At 47.5% G+C, this 16,970-nt stretch overlaps 1 protein-coding gene across 1 annotated transcript in view; it reads right to left on the bottom strand.

Annotated features, from left to right (window-relative positions):
* Positions 1-16,970, bottom strand: part of LOC309400527 (splicing factor U2AF 65 kDa subunit-like) — a 56,300-nt gene that overhangs the window by 14,350 nt on the left and 24,980 nt on the right. Inside the window, exons 5-6 of the mRNA XM_081969094.1 lie at positions 10,934-11,085; positions 1,497-1,613 (exon numbers count right to left, since the gene is read on the bottom strand). Coding sequence (XP_081825220.1) covers positions 1,497-1,613; positions 10,934-11,085 — 269 coding nt within the window. The remainder of the gene's footprint in view (positions 1-1,496; positions 1,614-10,933; positions 11,086-16,970) is intronic.

The following is a 16,970-nucleotide window of genomic DNA, read 5'->3' as shown; positions in this document are numbered from 1 at the left end:
GGCCACAGCACCGCTCACCGACCTAGCGGTATCCTGAAGGTACCATGCAACACGAGCCTCCCCCCCCCCCGTTCCTGCAGCTTGGGGGCTTATTTTCAGGGGAGGGCTTACATTTTTGCCCACCTGAAAAATGTGGCATGGCCTTATTATCAGGACATGTTGTATTTTCGGGGAAACACGGTATCTCCTGTCCATTAATGCATGACATACAATCTATTTCATATTAGCTTTCTTCCTCTGTACAAATTCCATGTTTTACTGTTCAATTAAATGCAGACATTCAACAAAGGGTAGCATCAGCAAGAGATGCCTTTAATTAGAATAATTAAATAATGAAACAAGTTTGCAGCACAATTGGGGTGCTCTAATTAGTCCCAAATTCTAGAAAACAATGTTATTAAAAGAATTTGTCAACTGAACAAATAAACAAGGCACTATTTCTAAAATGTCCTGCATCCAATAAAGGTCAATCCCACTGTCACCCTCCCCCCCCATTTTTACATGCTTTTTTCGCCTTCCCCAGGGGCTCCAGAAGCTTTATAGGAGCCTGGGGAGGGTGAAAAGAGCCTCCCCCCCCCCCCCCCGGAGGGTTCAGGGACCGTCCGGAGGCTTCCCGGAAGCCTTCGGAACGCTTAAAACGACCCTCCGAGCAAACCGGAAGTGACTTCCGGTTTGCTCGGAGGGTCGTTTTAAGCGCTCCAAAGGCATCAAGAGAAGCCTCTGGACGGTACCTGAAGCCTTCGGAACACTTAAAACGACCCTCCGAGCAACCCGGAAGTCACTTCCGGTTTGCTCGGAGGGTCGTTTTAAGCGCTCCAAAGGCATCAAGAGAAGCCTCTGGACGGTACCTGAAGCCTTCGGAACACTTAAAACGACCCTCCGAGCAACCCGGAAGTCACTTCCGGTTTGCTCGGAGGGTCGTTTTAAGCGTTCCAAAGGCTTCAGGGAAGCCTCCGGACGGTCCCTGAAGCCTCCGGGGGGGCGGGGGAGGCTCTTTTCGCCCTCCCCAGGCTCCTATAAAGCCTCTGGAGCCTGGGGAAGGCGAAAAATGGCTTTTAAAAAGGTGAACTCAGCTGGCCAGCGCGCACATGCACGCTGGCCAGCTGACAGGGCAGCGCCTCACGTGCCCTGACAAATGGCTCCGCGTGCCACTTGTGGCACACGTGCCATAGGTTCGCCATCACTGCTCTATGGAAATCTTTTCTAAAAACTGAAGTTAGTCTTTGAATTAAATTTATTAACTTGTAGCAGGCTGGATTAACCTTACACCATCAACCTCTACAGTTGTGGCCTAAGATCATGGTAAAACATACAAAAAAATCTCTTATAGAGCCTCAAACATAGCCAAGCTTTAGAACTCACAAACATGGACTATGTTATATTTTGACCATTCAATAAGTCTACATGAAACAATTTTATGCATTTCCTTTGATTTCTCCAGAATCATAATCATGTGAGTGGTGTTTTAAACCTGTCCTGAGTCACTATAAACTCACCTCCAGAAAAGCAAAGTTCTTGTCCTGGTTAATTTGCACAGCCAAGACAGGATTACCGGGAGCCTGAGTAAGGCCACCAAGGCGCATCTGGGCATTGAAGAAATCCATCATTGCTTCCTATTAAAATCATGGAAAGAGATGCAAAGAGTAGATGTATGATACAAGCTGGAATGGCAGCCTGGACCACACATAGGTTACAAAACAACATTTCCTACTTGCCTGCTGATGATAGTAGCAAACTGAAGCTATGAGGATTGCAGTCCCATACACTATTCACTTAAAGAGAAATGGAAAACTCTTTGGTCTTTTTTTCTTTTTGGTAGGGATAATTAAATAACCAGCAACCATATTTATTTCTCTGGACATTTAGGTCATAAGGCAATGCCACATTTTTTAGGTGGACAAAAATGTAAGCCCTCCCCCCAAAATAAGCCCCCTGGACAACCACCACCCCTCCAGCCAGGCAGAGCGCAGCTCAACGACCTAGCAGTATCCCGAAGGTGCCAAGCAACAGGAACGAGGTGGGGGGGGGGAAGGCTCGCGTTGCTTGGTGCCTTTGGGATACCGCTAGGTCGGTGAGCGGCGCTGTGCCCAGCTGGAGAGGGGGGTTGCCGGGTGGCTGCTCTCTTGCGAGCAGGCTCCCAAAGAGCCAGGCACAGCCTCAGGGTCGAACGGCTGTGTTGCACTGTCGCAGCAGCACTACACAGCAGCCATGAGGTGACCACGCTCACAAGCAGCCACCCAGCAACCCCCCTTTCCATGAGGTCTGAGACCCCCCTTTTCATGAGGTCTGAGACTTTCCCTAATAATCACCGCTAGCCCCCCACCCCTGCCCTGGGCTCTCGGCTGGTGAAACGCCCGGAAGCCTGGTGGGCATAGTTCACTAAGGGGCACCCCCCCCCTCATGGCCCAACCAGGTCTCCGTAATGCACGCCAGGTCCGCTCTACCCTCTTGTATGAGGTCGTAAATGAGGGGAGCCTTATGTACCACAGACCTGGCGTTAAGCGACACCAGCCGGAGGCCAGGGTCCTGTAATCCCAAGCACCCGGGGGTGCAAGAAGGGCGATGAGGGTCGGAACGCGCGATTGCTCTCAAACAGCAAACCCGCATCCTCTGAACATCATTTGGCCCTCGGCCCCCACCATATCTGCCTCTCCCACAAACAGTAGAGATGGTGAACTCCCCAATGGAATGGCATAATGTCTCCCCCGGAATCCCAGCCCTTCCTAGCCCTCCCAACCCGCGCCCATTAATTAGCACTGGCCTGTGCCCTGGCAGACTCCCCCCCCAAGCCTGTCTGAGCCATCCGAATCAACCCCCCCCTCCCTCCCCTTAAAATTTGGTTTAAAAGCCCCTGTAAAAAACCCTTAAGAAGTCTCTTCTTCACATGCCACCTCTCGGGATCCCAAGATCCGTCATTAAGGAAGCGTCTTGATAGGTCAGAAGGCCATCCCCGGGAAAGGGGGAGTTCCCTAAGGGAATAAAGTTCTTTCGGAGTATAGCATAGAGGAGAGTGTGGCATCAACCAAACGGGATGACATCATGGGGAGATGGAATGAGGAGATGACATGTCCACAGGGGGGCAGCCGGCAGTGTTCAAGGGGGTAGCAGGAAGCTTATGTCCATCATAAGAATTGTCGATGTTGCGGACAATATGTAAGGGTAACGGCCAGCTGTCCAAAATCGCAGCAGATGCTAGCTTGCGAGGTGGTAAAGCGGCCAGTGATGGCGGCAATGAGGACAGCGGCGGCATCGGCGGCTGCTCCAACTCCGACTCCAACAGCTAAGCTCCGCCCACGCCAGCCGCACTCCGCCCACGCCAGCCGCACTCACATCCATCGCCAGGGCCGCACTCCGTTGACCCAATCCATAATATCACAGGAGGGGGGCCAAATAGCACAGAACGGTGGCCCAGGCAATGGCAGTAATACCAGGGGGGGGCACAATGAAGCACCCCCCCTCCAGCCACGCCCACGCCAGCTCCCGAAGCCATCTTCCGCTGGCGTTAGTATCCATGCCAGCTGCCTCAGCCACTACCCGCTGATCTAAGTTATCATGTTCACAAGCAAGGAGGAGAGGGGGGGGGGCAACCGGGATAACACCACGGTGTGGGGAGTGGCAGCTATAGAGACCCCAAACCGGGCGTCCCACTGCCACCGCTGGCCTTACCCACGCCGGTTGCAAAGACCCCAGGCTGGGCGTCCCGCCGGGCGTCCCGCCGCAGCTGCTGACCACACCCACGCCGGCAGCCGACCGACGCTCTCCATTCTCCTTTCACCGCCCCATTTCACTCACGATGTTCCGGCTATAAGGCAGGACATCGCAGCTCAAGGGTATCCCCCGAGGTCCCAGGAAGTTCTCATAGCTGCACCTGGAACCAACGATGAAATAGGGTACCCCTGCAACCCCCAAGGACAATCATCTCCCGGAAGCTCTCCTCAAACGCGACAGGACACCATCTTGGGCATGCGTAGTGGAGAGCCGAGAGGCAAAGTTAGGCAAGGGCATCGTGAGCCTGGGAGTCACGTGAGCGGGGAGCGGAAAAGCCGCTCGTGCAACCCCCCCTCTCCAGCCATGCAGAGCCCCATTCACTGACCTAGGGGCATTCTGAAGACGCCAAGCCACAGGAGCCGGAGGGCGGCGTTAAGGCGCTCACACGGCTTGGCGATACCCCTAGGTCAATGAATGGCGCTGTGCCCAGCTGGAAAGGGGGGTTGCCGGGCAGCTGCTCGTGAGTGTGGTCACCTCATGGCTGCTCTGTAGTGCTGCTGCGACAGAGCAACACAGGCATTCGACCCTGAGGCTGTGCCCGGCTCTTCGGGAGCCCGCTCGCAAAAGTGCAGCCGTCGGGCAACCCCAAAACAATAAGCCCTCCCCTGATAATAAGGCCCAAGCCACATTTTGTGGGGCAAAAGAAAATAAGACCCTGTCTTATTTTCAGGGAAACACGGTAATACATCTCCCTCTACTAGATATAAGCACCCTGAGCTTCAGTCAGGACTGCAAATAAAATATAATACTGCCCAGGGTCTAGTGGAGTAGCAGCCATAACAAATTTAATGAGATGAAATAATGTCCCATTCCCATATCTGAATGTCTAAATCAGAATTCACTGCTTCAAACCAACAATGTTGATCAAATGTAAATATCAACTCTTCTTCTTCTTCCTAGCGCAGTGGTGGGCAACCTTTTTTTTCAACTGAGCCAAATCTCGCCAAAACCACGATTGAAATTTATTTTGAGAGCCACATTTTTAAAACCGAAAATGCATAGGATGGTACACTGTTTTTAGTTTCAATAAACTCTGGCATTTGAAGCACGCAAGTCTTAAAGCTGTCAAGTTACAAGATCCTTGCATCCCTAACCCTTTAGAAAAAAAAACTCAGGGGTCTTCAAACCTGACAGCTTTAAGACTTGTGGAGTTCAACTCCCAGAATTCCTCCTCCAGTCATGTTGGCTCAGGAACTCTGGCATTGAAGCATGCAAGTCTTAAAGCTGTCAAGTTACAAGATCCTTGCATCCCTAACCCTTTAGAAAAAAGAAAAAACCCAGGGTCTTCAAACCTGACAGCTTGAAGACTTGTGGACTTCAACTCCCAGAATTCCTCCTCCAGTCATGTTGCGGCGACGTCATCTGCGTGGATCTGCTCCATCTTCGGGTTTTTTCACAGGGGGCAGGGCTGCTGCTGAAGATGTCGACGAAGAGCCCCTGCCGCCACCAGAACAACAGCTGTCTCCTCCTCCTCCTCCAACAGCACCACTACATTTGGAGTGAAGCCGCCAAAGCTCCCGCTGGCGCCCCCTCCACTCGGAGCACCGCGTTACCCCTGCTGCCTTCTCCGCTGCCGCCATGCTTTTGAGAAGCCATGAGGCCTTTTTTCCCTGCTCCTGCCCCACCCCCCGCCGCCTTCCTACTGGCTCCCGCGGCCTCATGGCTCCTCAAAAGCACAGCAGAGGAGGGGGCAGGGTAACGCAGGGCCCAACTCAGGTGCTCCGAACGGAGGGGGAGGCGCGGCTGCCATAGGCGGGGGCGCCGGCGGGAGCTTTGGCGGCTTCACCTCTGCCGCAGCGTCGGGTGCTGTTAGAGGAGGAGGAGGCGGCAGCAGATATTCCGGTAGCGGCAGGGGCTTTACTTTAGCTGCAGCGCCGGGCGCAAGCAGCTAGGATTGGCCGCTCAAAAGGCAACCGACAAAAGCCACTTTCCCAGAGGGGGGGGCTGTTGGAAGAGGGAAGTTGCTGCCGTTCCCCGCTTGCCGCTTTCGGAGTCGTTTTGAGGCTGAAAGGGAGCAACTAACACGTGTCCTTGCCACAAAGTGTCATTGAAATGCAATATCTTCTGTGTCTTCTCCCCTCCCCCCAATACCGAGGGCGATTTAAACAGATTAAGGCCGAAGGAGATAAAGCGAAAGTACAGTTTGTTAGCGAGTCACTCCCCCCCCCCCATGTCTTCCTCCTTAAAACCTGTAGCGGCAGGGGCTTTACTTTAGCTGCAGCGCCGGGCGCAAGCAGCTAGGATTGGACACCCACAAAGGACCTCCTCCCCGGGCTTGCTTTCCTGGCGTCAGTCGCCCCGCGCTCACCAAAACAAGTCCGGGGAGGTCCTTTGCGGGCGGCCAGTTCTAGCAGCCGCGCACCTTAGACGGAACAGTGGGAGGGAGGGGAGCGGGCGCCCGGCACACAGAAGAGCCGCATTAAAATGTGTAAAGAGCCGCATGTGGCTCGCGAGCCGCGGCTTGCTGACCACTGTCCTAGCGTATTCCCGCAAGTGCAGGGTCCGCTTGAATGTAAATATCAACTGTACGAGACAAATTTAAAACATGTCCCAAGAAGAAATACTATATTAAACTGAGCAACTCACTGACTCAATGTAGTCACTTTGGTTGATAATTAATGAAAAGCAAGAAACGTCCTTTGAAAACAGCATCCTCTTATCTGTATCACAGAGAAAAAAGTTGAGCTGCTTTTTCTGCATGCTCAGCACAGCTTCAAGCCATCATTTAACCAATTTTGACCCTAGCACTAAGGATGGATTATGTCTCTATTGCACCTAACCTCAAAAATGTGGATAGCAGTAAGCCCAAATCAAGCATTTTTCTTTTTAAAGACAAACACTAAAATGTGTGAGGAGAAGACATGATCTGATAGGAAGGAATATTTAGAATATCCTTTCAGTCTGGCTACAATTCCCATCAGTATATCTGGAAAGTCTGGGTTGCCACCTGCTTGCCACAAAAGTAAAAAATAACAAAAAAGCTTCTTCCAACATGTTAAAAACAAGAAAAGAGTTAAGGAAACAATTGGTCCATTGCTGGGAGAAAGTGGCAAGAAGGTGACAAGCAACAGGGAGAAAGCAGAACTATTTAACTCATGTTTTGCATCTGTCTTTACACAAAGGGATAAAACAGTCCAAACTATCAAAAACAGCACCACAAAAATCAGATTAGGAACACAAGTTGAAATAGGGAAGAAAATGATAAGTGAGCACCTGTCTACCCTAGACAAGTTCAAATCACCAGGACCAGATGGATTACACCCCAGGGTTCTGAAGGAACTGGCAGACAAGATCTCAGAACCACTGAACTATATCTTTCAGAGACCCTGGAGCACCGGAGAACTACCAGAGGACTGGAAAAGAGCTGATGTGGTTCCCATCTTCAAAAAAGGGAAAAAAACAGATCCAGGAAACTACAGACCTATCAGCCTGACCTCAATACCAGGAAATATTCTGGAAAAAATAATCAAGCAACGAATTAGCAAACACCTAGAAGCAAACAAAGTAATAGCCAAAAGCCAACATGGATTTGTCAAAAACAGATCATGCCAGACTAATCTTATTGCATTCTTTGATAATGTGACAAAATTAGTGGACCAGAGGAATGCCGTCGATATAGTTTACTTGGACTTCAGTAAGGCATTTCATTAAGGTAGACCATAACCTACTACTAGATAAAGTAGAAGAATGTGGGTTGGACAGCATCACCACCAGATGGATTCTTAACTGGCTGACCAACCGCACTCAACGTGTAGTCCTCAATGGAACTGCATCTACATGGAGGGAGGTATGCAGTGGAGTACCCGGAGGCTCTGTTTTGGGCCCAGTACTCTTCAACATCTTCATCAATGATTTGGATGAGGGAATAAATGGGGAACTCATCAAATTTGCAGATGACACCAAGCTGGCAGGAATAGCCAACACTCCAGAACATAGGCTAAAGATACAGAAGGATCTTGACAAACTTGAACATTGGGCACTATCTAATAAAATGAAATTCAATGGTGAAAAGAGTAAGGTTCTACATTTAGGCAACAAAAACGAAATGCACAGCTACAGTACAGGTGGTACCTTGCTCAACAGTAGTAACTGTGAAAGGGATCTTGGAGTCCTAGTGGACAACCATTTAAAAATGAGCCAGCAGTGTGCAGCAGCTGCCAAAAAAGCCAACACAGTTCTAAGCTGCATCAACAGAGGGATAGAATCAAGATCACGTGAAGTGTTAATACCACTTTATAATGCCTTGGTAAGGCCACACTTGGAATATTGCATTCAGTTTTCGTCGCCACAATGTAGAAAAGATGTGGAGACTCTAGAAAGAGTGCAGAGAAGAGCAACAAAGATGATTAGGGGACTGGAGACTAAAACATATGAAGAACGGTTGCAGGAATTGGGTATGTCTAGTTTAATAGAAAGAAGGACTAGGGGAGGCATGATAGCAGTGTTCCAATATCTCAGGGGTTGCCACAAAGAAGAGGGAGTCAAACTATTTTCCAAGGCACCTGAGGGTAGAACAAGAAGCAATGGGTGGGAGACTTCCGGTTCCGGCTGCTGACTACGACGGGCAGGCTCTGCTCGCCCCGCGCTTTCCTGGTGGGCCCTTCACTCCTTGGGGGGCACAGGACACCCCGTAGAGGCTCCTGCCGAAGGGGCGGCACCGTGGGGGATCCCCTGAGTCGGCAGCGGCCGGGGGGGGCTCCGCATCGCCCTAGGCATCGGGGAGCATGATGGGGAGGCGCTCCGGCGTCTTCGCAGCGAGGCAGCTGGAAGAATGAGCGATCAGAAGGACGCGGCTGCGGTGCGGTGAGGCGGAAACTTCTATCCATTCCCTTTGCTTGCTTGAGGGAAATTGCCAGCTATTTAAAACTTTCTTTCGACTTGGTTTTGAGAGGCACGGCTGGAGGGAGGGGGATTTCCCCCCCCCCCTCTCGGACAGGCGGCTATAAACTATTTTCGCTCTCAGCCCTAGGGGAGGAGGCAGGGAGAGAGCCAACTAATGACACCACGCTCATAGCAAAGGCGAATTTCGGATTTAACCTTACAATGGAATGATGATCTGGAAACTTTGGAAACTTTGAAACTTTTGTTATGCCTCCTGAACCCGAAGCTGGCAGGTCAAGATGGCACACTTCCGTTGTCTTTGTAAACAGTGAAAACTGACTCCACCTATAAAACTTCAGGCTTCCGGTCTTTGTCTCCGTGCTACTCAGATAAATCTCTTGTTGATTGTGACTTTTTGGACTCCCTGGAGTGAAAAATTTTACTCTACTGCCAGTGTGACCAGAAAAACCTCCTTCTGCCTGGACCTTTAGTCTCCTGAACTCTCTTGGCGGTTCTACCTCTCTGACTGATCACTCTCTGCATTGACTGAACTCTTTATTGCATATATAATGTCACGTAAAAAACCACCTCCTGGGAAGCCTGGCTTTGCTGCCTCTGCCCCGACATCTACAACATCCAGTCCCAGTACACAATCAACGATAACATCTCTGATGCAGCCTAAAACTACTGAGACTGAATTCCAACAAATGTTCCAACAAATTCTACAGGGACAAGAGAAGATAAAAAGACAATTAAAAGAGATGAAAGAAGAAATTAAAGAGAACCAGGACCAGATCAGTAAAAACTCACAGAGACTGGATCTTTTGGAGGAGGGGACGGCTGAGATGAGGGGGGAGATGGAAGGGGTGCAGAAGGGGAACAAAGAACTTGAGACCCAACAGATGAAAACAGAATTTGAGAGAATGTCCTTTTACCTTAGATTTCAAAATGTGGTAGAGACAGATGATGAAGACATAAGGGACATTATGACAAGCATTTTGGCTGAATACATTCAGAAAGAGAAGCAACAGATGGGGTGGGAACTAGATCTGGTTTATAGAGTGAACTCAGCATATGCTAGAACACACAATGTACCCAGGGAGGTACACATTAAATTTCTCAGAAAAACCACAAGAGATGAAATCCTGAGTGCACAAAGGGGGCAAGTTTTGAAATACCAAGATAGGGAAATAACCATTCTGAAACAGATCCCCAAGAAAGTGAGGGACAAAAGGAAAAATTATTCGCAATTAGCGAAGAAACTTTACCAGAAGGGGGTGTGGTTCAGATGGCTGATGCCTGAAGGTATGTTAATATTCTGGGAGGACACAAGAGTTAGAATTAATACAACCATAGAGGCGCAGGCCTTTATGGAAAAAAACAAAGATAAACCAGATGATCCTACAACAGACACACAGGACACGGGAGGGGCCTGAGCTCTACTGGCGGGGGGAGAAGGGGCAATACCGAGAAAACTCAGATCACAAAAATTGAAATCATTAACTGAATTTACATGCTGACTATATATTGCTATTTAGTATTGAACTTTGTGTAAATGTATACTATGAGTATGGAGGGAGGGGACACCTGCCGCACACTGCAACTGCCAAAATTTGTAACCTTTCCATTACCCCTTTCCTTTTTTATTCCCTAAAAAAACAATAAAACTTTGTTTATAAAAAAAAGAAGCAATGGGTGGAAACCAATCAAGGAGAGAAGCAACTTAGAACTGAGGAGAAGCTTCCTGACAGAACAATTAAATCAGTGGAACAGCTTGCCTCCAGAGGTTGTGAATGCCCCAACACTGGAAGTCTTTAAGAAGATGTTGGATAGCCATTTGTCTGAAACGGTATAGGGTTTCCTGCCTAGGCAGGGGGTTGGACTAGAAGACCTCCAAGGTCCCTTCCAACTCTGCTATTGTATTGTATAAGTACTAGTTCAGAGAAAGCAAAAATTCATTTCATGCGATTCATCGATGAAAAACACCACAGAAAGTTTGTATCTATCAAATATGAGTCATTAAATGCCAAGTCATGACAGTATTTAACAAAATTCAGTTGGCTCTCCCAGCTTAAACTTCCAGTATTCCCTTTGGCATTTCAATGGTAAAATGTCAAATATGTAGTTTTTGATCCAAAAATGGCAAAATAAAACTGGAAGTGGTGGAATTCCTCTGGATAGTGAGGCACTCCCATTTCCATTCTTACCCCCATCTCTTTAAAAATAAAAAAGAAACAAATACTAAACCAGGTTGCTTTTTCTGGTGGTGTCACTGAAACTGAGCACTTGTTGCAGTCAAAAGTTTCAAGGCTGAGCAGAGATAACAGAGTAAGCTAACAAGTACCTCAGTGATTCCAAAAGGGATATTGCCAACATAGAGACGTCGAGCTTGTCGCGTCATTTGGCTGCCGACTACAGGCACAGGTGTAGGTGTTACTGCCAGCCCATCTGGAGTCATGGTTGGTAGTAGGGCTGTAGCTGGAATTTGTCCCGCAGCTAGAAATGGAAAAAAAAAGTATACTGAACGTTACCAGCTGATTCTCCTGATAAAAACATTATATATTGGGAAAGTGTTGATGATATAAATACACAGGATTAAGGATGTGCAAAATGTTCCATTATGAAACATGCCAACCCAAAACAGCTGCATTTTGTGTGTTACAGAAGTGGCTTAAAATAGGTCTGTTTTGAAGATAGAACACTTCCAAAACATTCAGAATAGCTTATTCTGGAGTCAGAACATTTTTTTATATATATAATTTTTTATTTTTGAATAAACACAAACAGACAAAACACAACACCCACCACAAAAATGTCTTCCATTGCAAATTGTAAAAAGTGTGTCAATTGGTTACAAAGAGCTTTCATGCATCCCTTCCACAGTCATCACCTACAATTCATATCAAGTTATATATTTTAAATCAAATATATTTATATATATTACTATCATTATACCTGAATCTTCATATGACTATAATTGTTTTTACATCCCTTTATATAAAATATTCCAAAATTTAAAGCAAAACCACATGATGGCATTCCGTTATCTATTTTCAATATCATTCAGCAACATTACATCTTTATAACACTTTCTAAATAAAAATTATGTTTAATAACAGTTTCTAGACCATCTTTCTTAATCACTGTTTACAATTTATATCCAATTTCCCTTTTAGCATGTCAATACAAATATTACATTATTATCATTATCAATCATTTATTTAACAATATCCATAATCATTTCATTTTTTCTCTCTTCTTTTTGGTCTTAGTTTAACTAAATGATCACCATTTAGAATTTATACCAAATTTCCTCTTATCAAACCAATACATGTGTACATTGTTATCATTATCAATTATTTATGTAACTATATCCATTATCACTTCATTTTTTAACATAATGCTCTAATTTTAACTAAATTTGACTAATATTTTATTTGTTTTCATATCTCAACCTGTGTCTTTCCAGTAATAGTGCAGTCTTATGTCTTTTGCCATTTGTGGAATTAGTCTTCTGGTTATTTCCTTAATTGAATTTGTTTGGACTTCTCTTCGCAACTTGTTGCTTGTTACATATCTTGTAAAATCTCGAAGCCCTCCATCAGCTTCTTTAATCAGCTTATCTTTGGTTATCAGTAGTGTTTTTGTCAAAATTTCTCTCCTTAAGTCCATCAAGTCTTCTATTTTTTCTTCTTCTATACCTTGAAATCTGGGGTAGAGCTCCTTTCCATCTATCTTCCCTTTCCATGTTCCACTCTTTCCATCTCCAACCACACTCAGTTCACTGTCAGTATCCACAATTATCTTGCCTCTTTGTTCATTTTTCCCTTGAGTTTTTAGGACTCTAACCTCCACTTTTTCCATTTGCTGGATATCTTCAATTTTTCCATCAAATTTTACTGCATTACAATCTATATTTTCCAATCTCTTCTCAATTCTCTGTGTTGTTTCTAATAATTTTTGAATTTCAAACATAATCTGTTGTAACGTTATGGTTTCTTTTTGGTTTTGTGCCATTCTTCCAACTAGTAAACACTGCCACTCTAGTTTCAAAACAAGGTTTTGAGCACGTGTATAAACAACCCATGCTCTTCTCCTTATCTCTTCTGTAAACAAGCTGAAGCCTTTGAAGTGCAAAGTCAAAATGATCAAAGAGAAAAAAGAGAAAGCAATATTTCCAGGACTCAACCTCCAACTTCCAAGTGGCAGTGTAACTTCTTTTCCCTCTGATGTAACTACTCTCTTTATATTCCTTTTATATCTTCTTTATATTCCAGGCTTAAAAGAAACAAAATTCTTAAATGGAGCAAAATAAAGAGAAAAAACCCATCCAAACCAATATTATAAAAATAAAGAAAAAGATTTAATCCATAGGTAAAAAAAGAAATAGAAGAAGAAAAACCAATACTTTCACTTTAAAAAGTAGGAAATATTTGCAAAACTTCCATCCCCCCAAAAAAGGATAACACACTGTCCAATATAGCTTAATTTCGCCGCTTATTTTGTTTTCTTTGCAAGTTTAATTTACCTTTGATTTTGGGGAGGGCAGTCTCTTTTATAACAATAAAATTTCCTCACCAGATGGACACACTTTCTCTTTCCGCTTTCCACCCGTTGCGAAGCTGTCCCAACTTCAGCAGCTTTTGGCTACGCTTTTGTCGCCTGCAAGAAGAGATTCTCTTGGATCAATCAGGGACTTTGTGATGTCCCTGAGATCAACAAGACGTACTCTTCCCTGTCACCGTCTCTTCGGGACGGTTTAGGTCCAAAAGGACTGTCCAGCGGCAAAAAAAATCAACTGCGATCTCGGAGCTCCAAGATCGCACGTCGTACCGTTGCGACGTCAGCTCCTGTCCCTGGAGTCAGAACATTTTGAAGAGCCCTAAACACTCTGTGGCAACAGTGAGAATTAAGGTGTTATTAAAACATATATAGAATGATGAAGAGAACTAGGAATCCAAATACTTTTCAAAATACATAGAAGTGTTAATTTTGTTATTTCATCAGTAAAAAATAACTAGCTATTCACCAGCAAAGACCAGAGCTATCTTTTCCATTATGCACAGTAAACCATCAGCTCAAAATGCACCAGACACAGGAAAAATGTTCCCAAGTTGAAATAGAACATTCTGACCACAACATGGATGTTATACAGCTGTTATAAGGTCAAATTGGGGAACTCCTAGGCTGAGCCTTTTCAGTACCATTTCTGCCTTTAAAATCACATGTTCATGTATTTATTTAGTAGATTTTTATGCCACCTTTATTACTTTATAAGAAACTGAAGGCAGCCAACATACTTAATACTCCTTCCTCCTATTTTTGCAACAACCCTGCAAGGTGGGTTGGGTTGAGAGTGAATGACTCAAAATCACCCAGCCAGCTTTCATGCCTAAGGTGGGACTAGAACTCAAGAGTTTCTTGGTTTCCAGGCCAGCACCTTAACCATTATATCAAACTAGTTCACTCATGCTCACTGCCTCTCCCTTCTAAGCAGCACAGTCACAGAACTGCCAGCCTGTGGTTTAAGATTAATAACATTATACAGCTCTGCTGCTGAAAAAGGGCGTTGGTACTTACCTGATACGCCTCTTCTCATAGTGGGGGAGGAGTATCCAGACTGGGTTAACCTTGTCCTCTCACTGATTGGACTGAGTCAGATAAGCTCTTTGGGAACGCCCACTGGTCACCAGGTGCTACCCAGTTATTGGCGAAGAACTCTATCCAACTCGTTGTACCATTCACTCCAGACTTCTTAAAACATATATTATCTTTTATCGCATCAAACAGCAACATAACTTAAAAACCGTCAACATAACACTTTATCAACTTAACATTGTCACGAAGGGGCTGGATACTCCTCCCCCACTATGAGAAGAGGCGTATCAGGTAAGTACCAACGCCCTTTCTCCATAGTGAGGGGGAGCAGTATCCAGACTGGGACGTACCAAAGCCTACACGTCCCTAGGGAGGGAGACCCTTGAGGCCCATGGCCCCCCCAACTCATGCCTGGTGAGGCGTGGCCCCCGCCCTATGGACCGCTTGTAACACCCTGCGGCCAAAAGAGGCCTCTGCCGAAGCAAAGGAGTCCAGTTTATAGTTCCTTACGAAAGGTGAAGGGGAAGCCCACGTGGCTGCCCTGCAGATTTCGGCCAAGGACGCCTGCGTGGCCCAGGCCATAGAAGTGGCTGTGCTCCGCGTGGAGTGAGCAGTGATGCGGCCTGGCGTGGACAGGCCCTGTGACTGATAGGCAGTGGCAATGCAGGATCGCAACCACCTGCCTATGGTTGTGGAGGTCACCTTTTTCCCCAGAGTCCCCGGCTGGAAGGAAACGAACAGGGCTTTGGATTTCCTGCTTGGCCTGGTTCTCCTGAGGTAGATCCTCAGAGCCCTCCTTACGTCCGGAGTGTGCCACCTCTTCTCTAACGGGTGAGAAGGGTCTGGACAGAAGTTGTGCAAGATCAGTTCCTGTGCTCGATGGAAGCAGGTGCACACTTTGGGGATGAAGGACGGATCCAACCGCAACACCACTCTGTCCTGGTGGAACACGCAGAGATCCTCCCTGGTGGACAGCGCTTGCAGTTCGGATATCCTTCTGGCAGGGGAGCCGTCAACAGTGAGTCTTGTGAGACCATTCTGGGAGGAGTTTGATTCTGTTGCCCCCGAGGATTTGGACAGGTTGCGTGGACGGCTGCGACCCACCACATGTTTAATGGACCCGTGTCCCTCCTGGCTGGTACTGGCATCCTGGGAGGTGACACGAGGCTGGCTCCTGGGCCTGGTGAACGCCTCGTTGGGCGAGGGGTCTTTACCAACCGCCTTGAAAGAGGCGGTGGTGAGGCCCTTGCTCAAGAGGCCTTCACTTGACCCGATGGAGCTAGCTAATTATCGTCCACTCTCCAACCTTCCCTTTTTAGCAAAGGTTGTAGAGAATGTGGTGGCACAGCAATTTCCGCGACACCTAGACGAATCCAAATATCTAGACCCACGCCAGTCCGGCTTCCGACCCGGGCACAGCATGGAGACGGCCTTGGTCGCGTTGGTTGATGATCTCTGGAGGGCCAGAGATAGGGGTTGTTCCTCTATCCTGGTCCTATTAGATCTGTCAGCGGCTTCTGATACCATCGACCATGGTATCCTATTGCGCCGGCTGGAGGGGATGGGAGTCGGAGGCACCGTTCTGCGGTGGTTCGGCTCCTACATCTCCGACCGGACGCAATGTGTGTTGGCAGGGGGGCAGAGGTCGACCCTGAGGCCACTCACTTGTGGGGTGCCACAGGGGTCGGTCCTCTCGCCCCTTCTGTTCAACGCATATGTGAAGCCACTGGGGGAGATCATCCGTGGTTTTGGGGTTGAGTATCATCTGTACGCTGATGATACTCAGCTGTACATTTCAACCCCAAACCACCCCAACGAGGCTGTCGAAGTGATGTCCCGGTGTTTGGAAGCCGTCGGGGTCTGGATGGGGGACAACAGACTCAAGCTCAACCCCTGCAAGACTGAGTGGCTGTGGTTACCGGCACCTCGGTTCAGTCAGTTGACTCCATCACTGGCCATAGGGGGCGAGCAATTGCCTCCTGTGGAACGGGCGCGCAATTTGGGCGTCCTCCTAGATGCCCGGCTGTCGATGGACGACCATGTGGCAGCCGTGGCAAGGGGGACGTTCCACCAGGTTCGCCTGGTGCGCCAATTGCGCCCCCTACTGGACCGGGATGCCCTACGCACGGTCACTCATGCGCTGGTGACGTCTCGTCTGGACTACTGCAATGCTCTCTACATGGGGCTTCCCTTGGGACGCGCCCGAAGACTACAGCTAGTCCAGAACGCAGCAGCGCGGGCCATCATGGGGAGTACTAGGTACTCCCACGTAACACCTCTCCTGCGCGAGCTGCACTGGCTACCTGTGGTTTTTCGGGTGCGTTTCAAGGTGTTGATTACCATCTTCAAAGTGCTCCATGGCACAGGACCTAGCTATCTGCGGGATCGCATCCTGCCGCACACATCCCTGCGACCAATCCGCTCTCACAGGGAGGGACTTCTCCTGGTGCCGTCCACCAGGCAATGCCAACGGGCGACGCCTAGGAGTAGGGCCTTCTCTGTGATGGGTCCAACTCTCTGGAATGACCTCCCCCCGACATTAGAACCACCACCGACTTCCGCTCCTTCCGTCAAAAACTAAAGACTCACCTGTTTCAATTAGCTGACCTGGCACACTCATAGCTTTTACCTCCTGGCAGATATATTTTAATTGGTATTTTCTGGGGAACCATTTTAAATTTAACTCTTTGGGGTATTTTAGGGGTCTTTTAAAGATTGTATTTTAAACACTTTACTTTAATGTACAGTTCTTTTAACCTCCTCCATCTAAGTATCTAATTATT

The sequence above is a fragment of the Natrix helvetica genome (assembly GCF_964273705.1).
Source record: "Natrix helvetica genome assembly, chromosome: W".
In the NCBI taxonomy this organism is placed as follows: Eukaryota; Metazoa; Chordata; class Lepidosauria; order Squamata; family Natricidae; genus Natrix; species Natrix helvetica.
This window is presented reverse-complemented; position numbering and strand designations above follow the sequence as displayed.